Source organism: Leopardus geoffroyi, chromosome B3 (assembly GCF_018350155.1).
Source record: "Leopardus geoffroyi isolate Oge1 chromosome B3, O.geoffroyi_Oge1_pat1.0, whole genome shotgun sequence".
NCBI classification, from domain to species: domain Eukaryota; kingdom Metazoa; phylum Chordata; class Mammalia; order Carnivora; family Felidae; genus Leopardus; species Leopardus geoffroyi.
In genome coordinates, this window is record NC_059337.1 from 52,976,906 (window position 1) to 52,996,268 (window position 19,363).

Sequence of the window (19,363 nt, forward strand, 5' to 3'; positions counted from 1 at the left end):
CAGTGAAGAGCTGGGAACACAGTGGAAGAGGATGTGAACAAGAGTAGGGGCAGCCCTTCCGTTGTGGGCACTTGCTCTGCTATGGATTCCGTCACACAGATGGCAAACCAAGCCCACTGGGGGGTGGGGGGGAGGGCATGGCTCATCATACATCTCTCACAACAGCTCTGAAAACCCATGGTTCTGGGTCATCCCTGCCCACAGTCATTAGGACACCTTGCTGGAAAGTGGTTCACTCATTTAAGAAGAGCCCTTAATCAGTGACCTCTGCACACGAAGACGTCCTTTTGTCAGTATTTTAAATAGGCAATTTGGCACATTATCTGAAGGACACAAAAGACTAGAACGTTGCCATAGAGTCTGGCCAGCACATTGCACCAGGCGTAACTGATAACCTTCTAAAGGTTTCACATGACCCCGATTCAGCAATGCTCAGGGAAATGGTATTTTCTAGTTATTTCAGGTTTTTTTTTTTTCAGGCATTTATTCTAGTCACAAAGAGCCTTACTGCATCAGCATCCAGTTTCCCCTTCTTCGCCTTTATTCCTTCCGTGTATGTCTTTTCTTTTCCTTCTCTAAAAGGCCACATATGAATCAGGAAAACGTTCATACTGGGGGCGCCTGGGTGGCTCAGTCGGTTGAGTGTCTGACTTCGGCTCAGGTCATGATCTCATGGTCTGTGGGTTCGAGCCCTGCGTCGGGCTCTGTGCTAAGGCTCAGAGCTTGTGCTCACAGCCTGGAGCCTGCTTCGGATTCTGTGTCTCCCTCTCTCTCTGACCCTCCCCCGTTCATGCTCTGTCTCTCTCTGTCTCAAAAATAAATAAACATTAGAAAAAAAATTAAAGGGGCGCCTGGGTGGCGCAGTCGGTTAAGCGGTCCGACTTCAGCCAGGTCACGATCTCGCGGTCCGTGAGTTCGAGCCCCGCGTCAGGCTCTGGGCTGATGGCTCAGAGCCTGGAGCCTGTTTCCGATTCTGTGTCTCCCTCTCTCTCTGCCCCTCCCCCGTTCATGCTTTGTCTCTCTCTGTCCCCCCAAAAATAAATAAACGTTGAAAAAAAAATTAAAAAAAAAATTAAAAAAAAAAAAAAAGAAAACGTTCATACCGTAAGGCAGCTGTTGTAATGCTGCCCCCACAGGGGTGAGTACCCAGAACCAAAGATCTTAAAGACCTCTGCTTAAGAATATATTTTGATTTGGGGCGCCTGGGTAGCTCAGTCAGTTGAGCGTCTGACTTCAGCTCAGGTCATGATCTCACGGTTGGTGAGTTTGGGCCCCACATCAGGCTCTGTGCTGACAGCTTGGAGCCTGGAGCCTGTTCAGATTCTGTGTCTTTCTCTCTTTCTGCCCCTCCCCCACACACACCCTGTCTCTCTCTGCCTCTCAAAAATAAAGAAAACTTATTTTAAAAAATTAAAAAAAGAATATATTTTGATTCTTAGCTGGGTGTGCATGATCATTTTTAAGTTTTCCTTCTGAAAGGGTGGGGGATGCTTTGTCTCTACACGGCGTTTCTCTTACAACCAATGCCTCCGACAAAGTTTCCTCTCGTCCCACCTTGGCCGTGCCCTGGCCGTGCCACGTCAGAAGGACAGCACCACCTAACCGCATTCACCATCAGAGGCGCCGTGAGCGGCACTTTCCAGCCTGGCCAGCCTCAGCAGTGCACAGCAATGCTGTTCCACTGTGTAGCCTGGCCCCTGACATGGTGTGTCCCGTGATTTCTGGCGGGCTTGAGTCAGCACATTCTGCAGAGAAGAGAGGCCAGCTTCTTGCCTGACTCACATGCTGCAAGTGTCTCTCTGCTATTTTCCTTCTCCAGTGGTGCCCACGCAAAACAAACTGTCTCACCAGCTTTAGAGTTTGGGGTTGTGTGATGTCCCTGGGGTCAACGCCAGCATCTTCACGGCAGGGGGTGAGGGAGGACGGCTTATTTCTGGCAGAACCATCTGTCACTGACTGAGGCAGGGAGGCACAAGGGAGCCAGAGGGTGTCACAGGAAACCCAGTCCCAAGATTAAGAGGAGAGCATTTATTTCTGTTTTATGAGGATTCCATTTTTCAAGACGACAATGCAGTATTAACTCTTAATGAGAAAGTGAGAGACAGATGGAAAAAAAGAAAATTCTTGGTTTTGAGGCAAGAGAATGTCAGACTTCATCAAAGATGTTAGTTGCAAAATTGACAACATTTAAGACCCTTTAGGTCTCTCTCTCCAAACCTCAGTCAGTGCTTTCAAATGAATACTGGCATTTCAACTTAGATTTCCTTTTGGATTAAAATCAAGTTTTGGAAACAACAGCTAATACTAATATAGCACTTAGTATGTGTCAGGCCCTGTTCTAAGCACTACATATATATATCTCATTTAATCTTATAAATGACATTATGAGGTTGATACTGCTATTGTCCCCATTTTACAGATGAGGACACTGGCACAGAGTGATTAAGCAACTTGCCCAAGGACACACAGCTAGTAAGTAGAAGAGCCAGGGCCCAAACCTGGCCCATGCCATCAGCTCCATGCTATTCCATCGTTGTTCAGCCAAGGGCGGAATCTGAGGGTTATCTCTCCTACTTCAGTCTCCTGGAAACAGTGGTTTTAGATCCCTTTCCTCTGGTTTCATCAGGTTTTTCATCTTCTCAAGAGCCTACAGAGGCCCCCCGCTGCCTCCTGCAGACATGATCCTGCCTGGGTCCCCACTAGCATCCAGGGGCAGTCTCACTAATAGTCTCTCTGGGCTCAGTCTTCCTGTTCTCCCCATGCAACGCCCTCCCCAGCTCCCCTCTAATTACTTCTGAGATATTGATCACACTTCTCTCTCTTGTTCCTTACACTTAGCCCTACTACACAACCCATCTACACAGGGCCCCGTTTGTCCATTGTTTGCACAGGAAAGTTCAGCTTTCTCTTCTGGCAGTATTACCTGCTGTGCAGTAGAAAGCAGTCTTCATATCCGAACAACCAGCTTTTGAGTATCTGCCGTGTGTAAGATACATCCTCTCTTTCAACTGGATGGGAAGCTATTATGGAGGAAGCTATGCTCTATTCTTCTTATTCATGCACACACGTATGCATGCACGCCTGTATACTTCATTCATCAATTCTTTATTGAGCCTCACCTGGGCCTGGCAGAGAGCTGTGCCAAATAATAGAATACATAAGACATGGTCTCTCCTTCAGAGACAAGCACGGAAGAAGACTATTTAAAAACTGGAAACCATGTAGGACTTGTGGGAACCCACCCTCCTCAGTGTACAGGTGAGACCAAGGCAAGGCCCTATGGTACAGTGACCTGTCCAAGGCCTCAGAGCCAGTCAGGGACAGAGGCAGATGCTCCTGGGACTCATTCCACTGCACTCCTCTGTCTGAAAGCAGGGCAGGAAATAAGAGGCACAAAGCCAACTCTGTCTCCCTGCCAGGTTATTACGCACTGAACTGCATGTTCTTGCACGTGTCCTGCAGACTTCTTTGAATGACTGGCCACCTCCTGGCCCTCACAGTAAGACTCGGCATTAGGCTCAGGCCCAAGGGGGTGAGCAGCCCTGTGTCCTTCAGTAATTAACGGCACAGCTCCCACTCTGTGGTACCTCTGGTGACGCCGCTCTCACAACTCGGGGCCACCCCCTCCATCCTGGAAGTTCAGTGTGGACCTGTTTAAGAGGCAGGGTCCAGGGGTGCCTGGGTGGCTCAGTCGGTTAAGTGTCCGACTTCAGCTCAGGTCACGATCTCGCGGTCTGTGAGTTCGAGCCCCACGTCGGGCTCTGGGCTGATGGCTCAGAGCCTGGAGCCTGCTTCCGATTCTGTGTCTCCCTCTCTCTCTGCCCCTCCCCCGTTCATGTTCTGTCTCTCTCTGTCTCAAAAATAAATAAAAACGTTAAAAAAATTCTTTTTTAAAAAAGAGGCAGGGTCCAGGAGTCAGAGAGACCTGGTTTCAGGTCCTGCCTCCTCTGCTTCTTACCTTTTTGACATTGGACAAGTTATGTCTATTCGTTTCAACAATGACATTATTGCCCCACTTCTCCGGGTGTCCCAGGCCCTGGAGGTTAGGACTAAGCAGACAGACATGGCTTGACCGTCATGGACCTCACATTCTCCCTAGGGAATCAGATCATCGGTGCATTGACAAGCAAATGCAAGGAATTTTGGGGGAGGGATATGTGTTTTGAAAGAACAGGGAACGTGACTATGTTTGTGAGGCAGGGGCTAGACACAGAGGTCAGGGATGAACTGGAAGAAGGATGACACATGAGCTGACACCTGAACCAGGACTAGATGCAGGAACGGCAGGGAAAGGGTATTCCAGTCAGTGGGCACAGCAGTGCAAAGGTCCTGGGGCATGGGTGGGTTTGGCCTGTTGTAGAAACAGAAAATAAGGCTTTTTCATCCGGAAAAATTATGGCCAACCCAAATATTCACCTCCTTAGGGTTATTTTGAAGACCACATTAAGGTAAGTGAAGAGAGTACTTGGTAGCATGCCTGACAGTAAATACTACCTATTTGCATGCTTTGTTCAGAGGACCACTGCTAGAGGGTGTGGTCCAGCCTGAGTCCTGTCTCTGTGGAACACAGGCTCTTTTTCCTGTTTTTAGAAATAGCACTTGTTGTTCCCTCTTTCTGGAATGTGCACCCACTCCTCCTCTCTCCCACCCCTGCCTGGCAAACCACTATTGATCCTGGAATCACACTCTCAGCTGGAATCACAATCCTTCCTTCTCCATGGTCATGACCCTGGCCCAGTGGGTCACATCCTGTATGAGACCCTGTGGTGCCTTCCTGGGAGCTGACCGGGAGACCCAGACCACTGACCTGAAGGCTCTGGAAGGGCCTGATCCCTGCCTCCAGCCTCACCTCCCTGCACACGTCCCTTCCCCCAGCCACACCTGTTGGGCTGTGTGCTGTAGGTGTGCACCACCCTCTGTGCGCTTTCTTCCTTCAAGTCTGACCTCAGACTTTACTTCCCTGACCCTCCCTCTTTGTATTCCATCTCTTCACACTCTGTTCTTTCCTTCAGATAGGCATCTCACATTGTGACTGCAGATGTATTTGATTATTGACTGGTAATTTTTTGCCTTCCCACCAAAGATGGAAAGTTCCAGAATAGGGGCTGCATCTGTTGTGTTTCCCCTCTAGAACTGGGAACGTGCTCAATAAATACTTGCTGACAGATGTCCCCACCCTCTCTTGCTATTCCTCTTGCTACTCAGTTCTGTCCTTGGCCTCCTTTGCTGGTTCCTCCCCTCCTGCTTGGTCTTCAGATGTTGTTGCTTCTCAGGGCTCAACCCAAGCCCTCCTCTCCTGTTAGCTCCCTCCAAAAGTGAGGGCACCCGTGCGCACATGCCCACTACTTCAGGTGACCCCCTTATGTATACCTCTGGCCCCAGGGTCTCCTCTGACTATAGACCTGCCTGCATCGCCAAGGCCCCCTGACATCTCCGCCTGGGCATTTCAAGGCATCTCAGCACCTCCCATGCTGAGTTATGCTTGAACCTGAGTTGATACGGGGCTCCCCTCCTCAGGAAAGAGCAGTCATCAGGGACAGAGATCTCAGAGTCAGTTTGGTGGTCTCCCTCCCCCTTTCTCCTTATATCCACCCACCACCGGGTACTGCTGATTTCACCGCAGGATATCACTCACCTGCACTGGTCTCCTCACACTCCGAGCTGCCGTCCCCTCTACCTACACACTGAGTAGCTTCTGAACTGTCTGTCTCTCTACTTCTGTCCTTGTTCCTCTCATGTGCTCTCCATGCAGCAGCCACGGTGTTGTTTTAGAAAAGCAGGCCTGGTCTTGTCACTCTCTACTCCTTGCAACCCCTCAGTGGCTTCTTGATGCCCTCAGAACAAAGTGCAGGCCCCCTGGCTAGCTGGTCTCTCCTCCTTGCAAGAGCACCGAGTGCCGGGTAGGAATGCCAACCCATCCCAGGCTAAAGATCAGCTTCAGGGCTCCGGCAGGGTGACTGGGCCCTTGCACTGGAGTTCGGTGGTCCAGGTCAGAATCTGAGTTGGCCCACAGCTGAGCGGTACTTCCAACAACCTCTCCATAGAACCAGGCTCATCAAATAATCCTTGTGTTTGTACATCTAGGCTGGTGCTAGTCTCCCCTTCCCCTGGCCCTGGGCGAGAACAACTGCCTGGGCCCTTAATGACTCAAGTTCTCTGCTCAACCTTAGTGTTCTCATTCTAACAGTGCTGATCCCCAGAGGCCTCTCTTGCTGCGAGACAGCTGCAGAGAGGATCTGCATCTTTGTTTAGAGTCCACGGGATCTCTGGGAAACCAAGGATTCGCCCAATGTCCACTGATACACAGACTCTGGCACCTCTCAGTGCTCCACTGGTGCCTCCTCCCTCCCCTCCCACAGCCTCCATCAGCATAGCTGCCAGGGCGATCCTCTCCCAGTGAATCTGGGAAGGTCTCTGCACTGCTGCAAATCCTCCCAGCTCAGTCTGAGTACGAACCACCGTCCTTGAGATGCCCAGGGTCAACCTGATTTGGCCGCTACCTCTCTGGCATCAACTCCACCGCATTCGCTTTGTATCCCTCTGTCCGGCGACCCTGGTCATCTTGCTGATCCTCAGACCCTGTGGGCACACTGGACTCACACACTCTGCTGGAATCCTCTCCCCCGCAGACACCCCATGGCTCCCTCTCTCCCTTCCTCCAGGTGTTTGCTTAAACGTCCCATCTAAGGAGGCCTTACCTGGCCTCTCCATCTACAGTACCCCCCTCCCTACCCACCACATACACACACTTGTCGGTCAATTTCCTTGCCACTGTGTTTTCTCTGTACCACTTAGCACCATGTAAGATGATACCGTCTACTTATTTATCTTGTTTATTATCAATCTTCCCAGACTAGAATGTAAGTTTCATGAAGGTAGGGATCTTGTCAGCTTTTTCATTTCTGGATCTCCAGCACCTAGAATAGTACCTGCCATATAAATAGGTGTTATGTAAATGAATGAACTTGTTTTCTTTCATAGCTTCACTGGGTTGTGGGCTGCATATCAAGTATGCCTCTTCAAAGCCTGGGATCTGTAAACCTTTTTGAACATCACTCTTTTGCCACCTGCTCCATACCCAATGCTAGCATGGTGGTCTCCTCCCCCTCATAGTTGGCCCTCAGAATGCTCAGGGCTGAATCCTCAGGATTGGATTACATTTCTGGGGCCTTTCTGGGGTAAACAAAATGTCTGCACACTGATAGCCATCGTTATTCAACACCGATGCTCATTTATAATTATGATTATTATCAACACGTAAGGATGAATTCTGTTCCGCAATTAAAGCTGTAATGGCTGGCCTTCTGTGGACTGAGCTGCCTTGGACCCTGTGGGCCATCAGCCATCACACAGCCCAGGGAGTGTCCCTGGGCTGCCCCTGCCCCTGGCATCTGTCAGTCTGCATCAGAGCAGGCAGAAGAGCGGGAGTCAGTTCCCAGGGAGGCTGCTCTCCAGTTGGATATAAACCTTTGTTAGGGATGCACTAAAAAGAATGCTCTTGGCACCTCAGCTCATAGTTTCCAGGCGAGAATTAAACCAGTTCTGCATGCAAAGATGTAACAGTTTCCTCCCACTACATCCAGCTTTGGCCCATCCAAAAAGCAATAATTGAGACAAGTAACAAGGAAAAATTAACTAGGAAAGTTGCCAAAATACCCATTTTTCCTCTTTTTCCAGTTGCTCCTTTTTCTCCTTTTGGGCCCTGGGGACCAGGCTGTCCATCTGATCCATTGTGTCCTGGTAACCCACCAACTCCCGGAGGTCCTGCGTCAAAACATGGGAAACAAGAACATTTAAAAAAGTCTTCACTGGGGTTAACATGGTTTCCTTGAGCCAGTGAAACTGGACAGGTGACGCCTCTTCCAGATCTTCTCCTGCCTCTTCCCTTCATTTTCCACTTGTGCTGCCCCCACCTGATGCAGTGACAGATGGGGAATGGTAATGGCAGGTTCTCAAGTGGGAGGAGACAGGAGAGCTGGTAATTTGGGTAGAAAGAAGGAGGGGGACACATTCATAGTCAAGACCGACTCCAGATTCTACCCCCCTTCCCACCTCAGTCCCTTCTGAGGGATCCTGGGGAACTAGTCCCCCCCACATCCTCCCCATGACATAGGAAAATCCATGGGTTCTTACCTGGTGGGCCAGGTGGTCCTACAACAGAAAAAGAAATTTAGATGATAAAGCATGGGTGGAAGAAAGTGCAGTCAGCACCACAACCCCAACATCAAAGAGCACCTTCCCTCTCTTAACAAGTACTAATCATCTACTGGCCCTAAGCAACCACTCCAAGCCTTTTATTTAGAACCTGGTATAGGGGTACCTAGGTGGCTCCATTGGTTAAGCATCCAGCTTGGTTTTGGCTCTGGTCATGATCTCATGGTTTCGGGAGTTCGAGCCCTGCACTGGGCTCTGTGCTGATGGTATGGAACCTGCTTGGGATTTCTCTCTCTCCCTCTCTCTGCCCCTCCCCAACTCACCTTGTCTCTGTTTCTCTCAAAACGAGAGTACTGAGCAAAGGAGAACCCAGCATATTTGCCCAAAACATCCTTAAAAGCAATTCAGCATTTGCTGATAAAAACCACTTCTGCTTAAGTTTCAATGGACCAAGAATAATTTCTGAGTGGGCCTCACCACAGATTCATAAATCAGTCATCTCGCAAGCAACCAACTTAATTAAATGAGGTTTGGTAGCAACACAGAAGGGCACTAGTGCAGCCTGGCACAGGTAAGTGTCAGCAAATGGTCATGTTGTCATTGCAGGGCTGAGATCTGGCTGTTACAAGAAAGCAGTTCTAAGAGCTCTCACCCAGCCAGCTTGTCTCCTCCAGGCCCCCAAGGGTGATTGAGAGCAGAAGCTGGTTCTCAGGTCTCTTTCTGTTACATGAAATAGCCTGAGAACAACTGAGTGCCCAGATCAGGTAACAAACACCTTGCGTAACCTGTAATTACCCTAGGATCTAAGGGGCTCAGATGAACCATTTACACATAATCTAACCAAACAAATAGGAGAGTCTTATTGTCAATTATTTTACTTAAGCACTCAGACAAGCTGGTGAGCTTATGCCATGAGCAGTTGAGGTCCTTTTTTTCTCCAGAACACATACAGTGAATACCCTTATTGAAGTGGAAAGATCTTTCTATAAATCAAAGTCTGTGACTTTGCAGAAGACCACCATTTACTAAGCACTTACTGTGTGCGCTAAAATCAACCAAGAAGCAGAAATCTTGGTCCCTATGTCTGCGGTGTTTACAATCCAGCTGGGAAAGGCAGACACTTTGAAATCACAATGAAATATGAGTGAGGGAGTTTCGGAGAAGCAACCCCTCAAAGGAGTACTGAGCAGCCTGGACACGTGGTGATCTGAGGCCTCCAGAGACAGTGAGCCTTGAGCTGTGACACTGAAGAAACAATGGGCGTGACATGGCCATGGGGGTGAGGGCTGGGCATCCCATGTAGGGGGCCAGCAAGAGCAAAGGCACAGGGGTGGGAACTTGAACGATGCAGGGTGAGAGAAAGGAGGAAGATAGGCCAACCCGCCATGTGTAGAGATGAGGCTGAGTAAGTACTTGGTGGGGTGGATGTAGGGCAGCAGCGTTTGAATGCCAAGCAGAGAGGTATAGGTGCTCTCTGCAAGGCAATGGGGAGCTATGGTAGATCTTAAGTGGTGAATGATGCCGTGAAATCAGTGTGTTTTTGAGCTCCTCTCTGTAGATGGAAGTTGAGTACAACTAGGGAACAAGATGAGAGAGAAAGAGAGGTGGGGTGGGGAGAAAATACCCAGAGGATCTTTGTAGTTAAAATTAGGGGCAAGGTTGTGGACAAACTCAGTTGGGAACTGTAGAGCTGTATAGAAAACTAAAAATTCAAGAGGTTTTTTCAGAAGAATGAGCAGGGCTCCATGTCTGATTGGATAGGAAGCAAATGAGAAGGCCTCTCAGATGACTGGAAGCCTAGGATATTGATGGAAAGAGGTTATTTGATAGACACAAGGGCTCTTGGAAGGGTAAGTGTTGAATGCATGCTTTCAATACACACTGTCCTACTTGGGGCAAAAATGATTTGCTGAAAATGGCACCATATTTTCTAGGGTCAGTGTAGCCTGTGGCTACATGACTTTACCACCAGCTGGCACATCATGTATACACACATAAGGGGGGGTGATGTGAACAAGTTGACAGATGTCAGAAGAAACCAATCATCATTCCTGACTATAGATGGAGCCAAATTCAGAGGTGCAGATTGGTAGAAAAAGGTAAACAATCAATTATTGACTGTATATTGTAGGTTTCAAGAGTTCTCAGGACAGTCCAATAACCATTTCTATGTAGCAGTAGTACTGGAGAGAGGTCCTGCCTAGAGCTGTATGTTTAGGACACTTCTGTCATGACTAAGAGTGTCAGTGTGGTGAAATGTTTAGATTAGGGTTTCCTGATATTGACCTGAAGTTCCTTGACACCTATGGCTACAGTTCTTAGTCATTTGAGTCCATAGAATCGCCTAAAATGTGTGTTACAATGCAGATACCCAGACCCCAGCTGGAGATTCTATTTCAGTTTGGATTTAGAGTGAGGCCCAGGAGCACACAGTTTTACCAAGCACTACATGCAGGTGATTGGGAAGCAGATGGTCCGGGGTACTCCAGACCTGAGGGGAAACTTTTCTGGGAAAACAATCAGTCACTATCAATGAACCCTTAAAGGGGTCCCTGACCTCAGAAAGGTTGAGAGTTATTAGTATGGAGGCAAGATTAAAATGTCCAAGCCACATTTGGGGATGGAAAGAGAGGGGAAAGCACACCACATCTGGAGGAAGGCAGGTGAGAGACGAGGTATCAGGAAAGAGAGTGAAACTGAAGATGTGGAGGGAATCCAGGAAGTCCTGAGCCCTGAAACTAATGGAGAAGAGAATTTCAGAAGAGAGAGGATGACAAATACTTCCAAAGAGCTCAGAAGCATAGCTATAGCGATGGTAAGCCTCTATCCCAGTGTCCTCTCAGGATGTCAACAGAGCTGCCCAAGGGCCCCTTGTACCTGGAGGAAGCTCTAAATATGTGTTATTATAATGATGTCAAACATCAAATATGTGCCAACTGGGCCTTTAGAAAACTATTTTGCAGGACGTTTTCTCACCTCTTGACTCTTCTCTTTTTGAATAACAGAACCCGTGGAAATACACGTGGACAGCCAAGTTCATGTTAGCACGGTATGTAGGGCTGGTCCCATGGGATAATGGAGCATGTCTGGGGACTTGGAGCCTTGGTTCATATGTGGTCCTGTCTCCCACCACCTTCCTGTTGCCCACTGCCTCTGGCCTCCCTAGGACAATTTTTCTCTGTTGCCTGGTCCTGTTTTTCTGTTTCTACTCTTGCTTCTGATGTGTCTGCCCCGCTCCCCGCCCAGTCAGTGATGGCTGCCACCTTCCACACTGGTGGGGGCCCAAGGGTGAGTGTGAAGTCTAGGGTTGGACATGTGCCCTGCATACCTTAGTCACAGAGTGGGGTCTCCTGTGCTTCTGAGGGCCTGTTCTTGTGCTGTGAGCATCCCACCCTGAAGAGTATAACACTAAATAGCAAATAAAAAGCCCCCCATAGCAGGTGGAGAGGGAAACCATAGAAAAAAGAAGGAAGCCCTGTTCCTGCGTTTTTGAACAAGGGGGCCTGCATTTTCACTTTGCACTGGGCCCTGCCAATGCTACAGCTGGCTCTGACTGCCCCAACCGACATTCCTAGCCAGAATCGATTAGAAGTGGGTGGATGCTATAGCTGAGCCACTTAGAGTTTTTGCCTCCTTGACATCTGAGATTGACCCATGATGCCCCTAGTTATGTAAATGAGAGGTCTGTGGATGGCCAAGCAAGGTAAAACAATGCCTGTCTGCAGAGAGATAATCTGAGAAATGAGGTGGTGACTGATGTTGACATGACAGAACCACAAGATGGCAGCACTGGGATTCTGGAGTCACCAGAACCAACTTGGAGCACCCTGGACTTTGCGGCAGAAAAAAGCCTCTTTAGCTGTGTTATGCCACTGAGATTTTATGATTTAATTGTTACCAGAGCGTGGCTTAGCCTATCTTGATAAATACATCTCTCTATCCTTACAATAACTGGCAACCCCTTGCCTTTTTTCTTTTCTCAAATAAGCTCTGGCGGGTTTCTGGTACTAGCGAACAGAAGAATCTCAGACAGGAAATACAGACACAACAGTTACGAGGAATGAGTAATAAAGAAGCACTTCTTGTCGTTAAGGGTGGGCACTGGCCTGCTGTGGCTCACACTACAGGCCTCTGGAAGGCCTGCCCATGGGCTCCTCTCACCATGGCCATTCCAAATCATAGGGAAAGGTTTTACTAGCTTCCCCCTTCACACTGAGATGGTTGCCAGACCCAAGGCACCTGCTTAGCACAGCAATGACCACAGGGGATGTAGCTACACATTTCCCAAAGTCTTGCCAATTGAGGAAAACAAAGAAGCCCTCAAATAAAAAATCCAGATAGGAATATTTCAGAAAATGAGGTCTGGTTCTGCTGCTTTAGAAAGAGCTAGTAAAAGAAACAGCTTCATAAGCCTGATACAGTCAGGCCTGGTGCCTGTGAGGTCTGTGGTCCTGATTCTTTCCCTCTCTTGCTCCCATCAGGGAATTCCCAGGGCTTGGGATTCATGCCAGCCACAGCTTCATCGCCAGACAGGAGCTCTGGCCAGAGGGAGTGTGACTCTCCTTTTCCTTGGGAGCTAGGAATACTTGGCTATCCTTTAGCGATGGCCTGAGAGGGCCTAAGTTCTCACATGTGGAGCTGGGATCTACCAACTATAATAGACAATAGGCTTGTTGCTCAGTGAGGCCAGCTGAGTGAGAACCTGACCAGCTGCACTAGCTGTTTCTGAGAACGGCCTGTCGATCAGTTTACCAAATGTTGCACTGGCCACAGTTTTGAGGCCTCAGTACCCTCCCTATGTGTACAGCCTCTGCAGCTGCCCCTGCCACCGATTATTGGGCCAATCCCAGGATGCTTAACTTGGAAAGGCATCTTTCTTCACGTGTTCCCACTAAACAGCAGCTTTGGTCTCGTCCCATTTATTTGGTGCATTTCAACTCTGAACTGTGGCATGGCAACCTTAAAAAATTAGAGTAGGGATGGAAAATGGGTTTGATTTCAAGTGCTAATTCTAATCAATTAGTACAGCTCTCTGGAACACCAGGAAAGAATTACATGAGGCCATGCTCAGTGGCCACTGTGATCCATTATTAATGTCTGCCTGGGTGCAGGATGAGTAGTGACTAGTGCTATCACTGGGTTTTGAGTCACTTGGCTATAAGGAGAACAGGCACTGTGGATGTGAAGCACCTCAGCCCTAATAAGCAGTTCAGTAATGTGATAGTTCAGAGATTTTCCAGCAAGCCCATATGCAGAGTCCACTGGAAGTGAAGAATAACCCAAGAATCTGCCTTCTTCAGGACACCTGCTATTCCAGCAGATATGCTTCTGAGGTCCTAAGGAACTCTGGGCTTATGGTCAGGATGCACCAAGAAAAGCATGCTGTTTACTCAAAAAGCACAAACTTGGCACTAGTAAAAACGCCTAGCTACTTTACCTAGTGAATTGCCCTCACTTTGCCTGAGAGGTTACAGATGGTACACATCTGTCCTTGTCCCCATAGCAATGGCAGCTGCATCCAGAAAAAGGAGCAGGGATGGGGTTTCACAGTCACAACTGGAATAGCCTCAAGTCATAGCTCCTGCTTTTTCAAAGATGAGTCCAGTGTAAAGCTAGACCTTGTTCTCAGGCCTCAGGCCCCAAGCCTGGAGTCTGCTCTGGGAGCCCCTCCTGCCAGCATCTTCTTGGGGCTCTGGACCAAGGCTCTCTGCCCTTCCCCCTGTAGTTGCCAATTCGGTTCTGGGTCCTGTCACCTTCCTGCCTCGAGTCCAGACAGCTTGGTCTCTCCCAAGGTACCACCTCACTCTGCAACTTGTACTTTTCACACCTAAGTTTTAATTGAAGAGCTTTCTATGTAAAGGGGGACCCAATTTCCAGCTGGCATGAAAGGAGAAGGTGCTGGCTTCTGAAAAGATTTTGAGGTACCGAAGAATAACCTCCTCCACCCATTTCCAGCACATATTTGATCCCCTCCCCCAGTCTTCTCTAAGTGGTCTCAACAGCTCCACCTGCATTCACTGAACAGCCTGGCTCTCCTTCTAGCACGTCTATAATAAATATCAAAAAGGAAGAGGCTTTTCCTGTGCCTCTCAACAGGGCTTTTGTGCCTGTAATTCCATCCATCTGAGCATTTTTCTAGCACTCATTACTGTCACACGGGGGAACTCTGAAAAGGACTTCCAAAGATGGGAGAAGGGTGCTTAAGACACAAGAGTTTCAGAATGAAGGACCACGCTGTTCTGAAGATATTTAATTTTCTGTGAGGGCTGAAATGTGACTTGAGTAATTCAATTAGCATTTCCCAAGAAGCCACAGGATTACAGCTTTTCTCTCTAACATCAAACTAAGCAAACAAGAGTCAGATTTGGATGCAGGGTAAGTTGTCTTTCTTACCAGCCCACCAACCCTGATTTAAGCATTTACAGAAATGATAGGTTTAGTCATTCAACAAACTCCCATTGTGCTCCTAATGCATGGTAGGTACCAAGCAGTTCTGGGGAGAATACTGCAGTACTAGACAAGGTTTCTTAGAACTGGATGCACACTGCAGGGGTTCTTTTTTTTTTTTTTTTTAAGTTTATTTATTTATTTAGAAAGAGAGAGAGTGCACAGGATAGCGGCAGGGGTGGGGGGAGGGGTAGATGGGCTCAATCTCACAAACTGTGGGATCATGACCTGAGCTGAAATCAAGAGTCAGATGCTTAACCCACTGAGCCACCCAGGCACAAGGAAACTGCAGGGTTTCTTAACCTCCAGCAGTGCTGCCTGGTCAACAGGGACCTCCCCAGAGCCTGAGGCCATAGGCAAAGGCTCAACAAAAGCTTCACCTGGCTTCAAAGTCTTGTGGTTATGTTTCAAAGTTCATGACCATAAAATACTCTTAAATACAGAGAACAAACTGAGGGTTGCTGGAGGGGAGTGACAGGCATTAAAGGGGTGACGGGCATTAAGGAGGACGTCATATGTAAGAGATATGACAGGGGTGTCATATGTAAGAGATAAATAACTGGGTTCTACTCCTGAAGCCAAGACTACACGGTATGTCAACTAACTTGAATTAAAAAAAAAAAAAGAAAAAAGAAAAAATGTATATGGCTCACGAGAGCTCTGCATTTACTTCATATTATATATTTTTTTTTAATTTTTTTTTCCAACGTTTATTTATTTTTGGGACAGAGAGAGACAGAGCATGAACAGGGGAGGGGCAGAGAGAGAGGGAGACACAGAATCGGAAACAGGCTCCAGGCTCTGAGCCATCAGCCCAGAGCCCGACGCGGGGCTCGAACTCACAGACCGCGAGATCGTGACCTGGCTGAAGTCGGATGCTTAACCGACTGCGCCACCCAGGCGCCCCCATATTATATTTTTAATGCAAAAATAATTTCCCCATTTCCTCAGAATGGAGGAGAGAGGTAGTCAATGCTGTGTCTGAAATCAGGCTCTGTAGACCCATTCTTGGGCCTGGACAGAGCCTCCCTCTGCCTGGGGTGCAACACATTGGGTGAATGTTCTGGGGTCTGTGTTCTTCCTTTTCCCAAGCTTCTAAACACAGAAGGCAGGCACCCCTCCCCTCAGGCAAGAGGCAGGACTCTGTTAGACTCAGGTGTACACGAACATATCCAACATATCCGTAGCACTCTCCTCCTCCCCTGCCCAACCCATCAGCCACTCTGTGTCCCTTGGCTTGATGTGCCTTAGGGTTGATTTCCCTCCCTCCTGTTTCTTTGTCCTTGATTCATCAAGTGGAGAGGACCTGTGTATGACATAACTTCCCATCTCACCTAGCACACAGTAGGCCCCACACACAGAGAACTCTTCATCAAAAGTGTTCTGATTTATCAGTAGTTTGCTTCTAGAACTTTCCTTTTATGCCATACATATGATGTAAGGAAAGAATTACTTCTGCTAAGGTCTCTTTCCTTCCTTTCTTTTCTCTTTTAAAAATTAATGTGAATAAGGAAAACATCTATGGCCCCAGTTCAAGGTACCACACGTTTCCAATTACCCAAGTCCCAGTTATTTTCCATGGCTATATTTCTATGGCAGTACCAAAAAATGTTCCTTTTCATAATTATATTACAATTGATTTTCAGTTCATTAAAAACATCTGGTAAAAGTAAACCAACATGTGTTTTTATCACCCGCAGTTTTCCCAGGTGTTCATTCTGCTCTGGCCCGTTGGCTACCACATGTGTTTGTGGTGTGAGCCACTCCTGCTCAGTTCCAGGCTGGCCTACCTGTCAGGCAGATGCCCTTGGTGCTGTTACATAGATCCACCATCACTCGGATCTGCAAAGAGAGAGGATGATTAATAGCAGCACAGAAGACAGTGGACCCCGAACTTGCCCTTTATCCAGGCAAGAAGCAAGCAATGAGAAAGATTCACAAAGTAACCTCAGGAGGATATTCAAAAGTCTGAGGAAAAGTTAATGTAGAACTGAAAAGGAAACTCTTAAATGATCTCAAGATATGTGATGACAGAAGCTCATCTGTCAATATTGTCAACTGATCTCTTTGACTTCTATCCTCTGAGAAGACAAAGGATGGCGAAGGAATTGCTCAATCCAATTTTCAAGGTTGTATTGAGCCAGCCCTCCAGCATTTGAAGGGCCCAATCTGTGTGTGGGTTGAGTAAAGAGGGCAGGCTTTGTGGTTGGGAGTGTGCACTTACTAGCTGGGTGAGCACAGACATGGTACTTAGCCTCTGGACACTTGGGTTTTCTCTGGAAATGTAACTACTCTGAGCACTTGTCTTGAGTTCTGCCCCTGGCACATGGATGCTGCCCAGATGATAGTAATTTTCATGTCACATGGATACTGTCCACCCGTCACTGGATGGCCCATCTGTGATAGGTGGTCACTGCAGCGTGGTATTAGCCTGGTATCTGATTTCCCCACACCAGCTTTGCGGTCCCTTCCCCAATCCACTCTCCATGCTGTGCCCAGTGAGTGTCACAAAAAGACAAATCTGACTGGGTCAGCCCTGATTCACATACTGTTGTGATTCTTTGCTGCTCTAAAGATAGAACAAAGCTCCCCCTTCTCTGAATTCATCTCATACCACTCCCCTTTCCCTGTCTGTCTCCCAGCTATACTTTGCCTCAGTTTGCTCATCTATAACATGGAGATAGAAATAGTGATTATTTCTTAGGACTGTTGTGAAGAGTAAGTGAAATCATTATATGTGAAGTTCTTGGAGCAATGCCTAGCATGTAGGAAGCACACACAAACATGTTTTCCATTTGGTGGAGGCAGCAGAGACTATAGATAGGAGCAAGGATTCTGAAGTCAACCTGCCTATATTTGAATCATGGCTTTGCCACTCACAAGCATTGTGATCTTGAGGAAGTTAACCTCTCCATGCTTCAGTGTTCTTATCTGTAAATGGAGCTAAAAGCACCTACCTTATAGCATGGTTATATGGATTAAATGAGCAAATACATGCAACACATTTAGAACAGGGCCTGACACATGGTAATCACACTCTATTTATGCTACTGTTTTAATAGTTCCTTAAATATGCCAAGAATGACATAGTTTATTAATTTACCATCCAATTGTTTTCAATTTACAGACTCAGTAATTTTTAGACCCAAATTAATGTGACATTTCAAAACTGTGGAGAGAAAACTTATTACTTAAGAAGTGAATTTGAGACAGCTGGATAGACATCTGGGATAGATATATGGGGGATAAACAAAAAGTTTAATCCTTACTTCACTCATTACACTAAATAAGTTCATTAAACGATATTGATAAAACATTTAGAAGTGAAAAACAAATTCATAAAAGTACTGGAAGAAAACTTGGGGAAAAAAATTATAATGGCATTGGAGTAGGAAAGATTTTTCCAAGAAAGAAATGACCCCTATACTATATATATAGGAAGGATGTATAAATTTGACTGTCTAGTAATTTAAAATTTCTGCAAGAGGTAAAATACTACAAGTGATAACAAATGAGAAACATAGACCTTGAACAATAATTGTGAAGGGCTAGTATATAAAGAGCTGTTACAAAGCAATACAGAACAAGAAACCAAAAGGAAAATGGGCAATGGACCCACACAGGAAGTTCAGAGAAAAAAACCAAGAGTGCTCATTTTCATTTATAGTTAAAGAAATAAATTCAAACGATGAAATGCTATTTTCCACCTCTTAAATTTGTTAATAAAAAGACTAGCAGAGCACATTATCATGGGAGTGTCAGGAAAGCAGAACTCTCGTTTCCCCAAAATTTTGTTTAAATTCTAGTTGGTTAACATACATTGCAATATTGGTTTCAGGAATAGAATTCAGCGATTCATCACTTACATACAATACCTAATGCTCATCACAACAAGTGACCTCCTTACTACACATCACCCATCTAGCCCATCACTCACCCACCTCCCTCCATCAACCCTCAGTTTGTTCTCTATCACTGAGTCTCGGTTTGTTTCCATCTCTTCTCTTTTTGCCCTCCTTCCCATATGTTCATCTGTTTTGTTTCTTAAATTCCACATATGAGTGAAATCATATGGTATTTGTCTTCCTCTGACTGACTTATTTTGCTTAGCATAATACATTCTAGTTCTGTCCACATCATTGTAAGTGGAAAGATTTCATTCTTTTTTGATGGCTGAGTATATATACACATACACCACACCTTCTTTACCCATTCATCGGTCGATGGACATTTGGGCTCTTTCTATAGTTTGGTTATTGTTGATAGGCATGAAAGCAGCACTCTCTTACTCTGTTGATCAAGTGTAAAGGCATGCTATCTCTTTGGAGGGCATTTTGACAGTAACTACTAAAATTTAAATGGGTCTACCTTCTGCACTTTGGGATTTATTCTTCAGATATATACACACAAAGAGATAGAAGTACAAAGATGGTTGCTGCAGAAATGTGAGCAAGAACAAAAGCAACCCAAATATTTATCAGAGGGGTCTGGTTAAATAAAGTATAGCATACCCACAAAATGAAATACTGTGAAAAAGAATGAATTTAAATCTGTAAGAATGATATTGAAACATCTCCAAGATAAATGAAAAATGCAAAGTATAGAGCAGCATGTGTAACATACTTTAATTTATGTAAAAAATTGTTGTGCATGCAAATGTTTCCATATGCTTCTCTCTTGCTGCTTTCAAGACTCTCTGTTTTTGGCTTTCTCGAATATTTATGGAAAGAAACCTAAAAAGCCTCAAGTGAGGATGAATGGA

General features: G+C 46.6%; 1 protein-coding gene across 1 annotated transcript in view; it reads right to left on the reverse strand.

Annotated features, from left to right (window-relative positions):
• Positions 1 to 19,363, reverse strand: part of GLDN (gliomedin) — a 64,037-nt gene that overhangs the window by 13,555 nt on the left and 31,119 nt on the right. The window contains exons 2-4 of the mRNA XM_045449747.1: positions 16,392 to 16,443; positions 8,134 to 8,151; positions 7,657 to 7,764 (exon numbers count right to left, since the gene is read on the reverse strand). Coding sequence (XP_045305703.1) covers positions 7,657 to 7,764; positions 8,134 to 8,151; positions 16,392 to 16,443 — 178 coding nt within the window. The remainder of the gene's footprint in view (positions 1 to 7,656; positions 7,765 to 8,133; positions 8,152 to 16,391; positions 16,444 to 19,363) is intronic.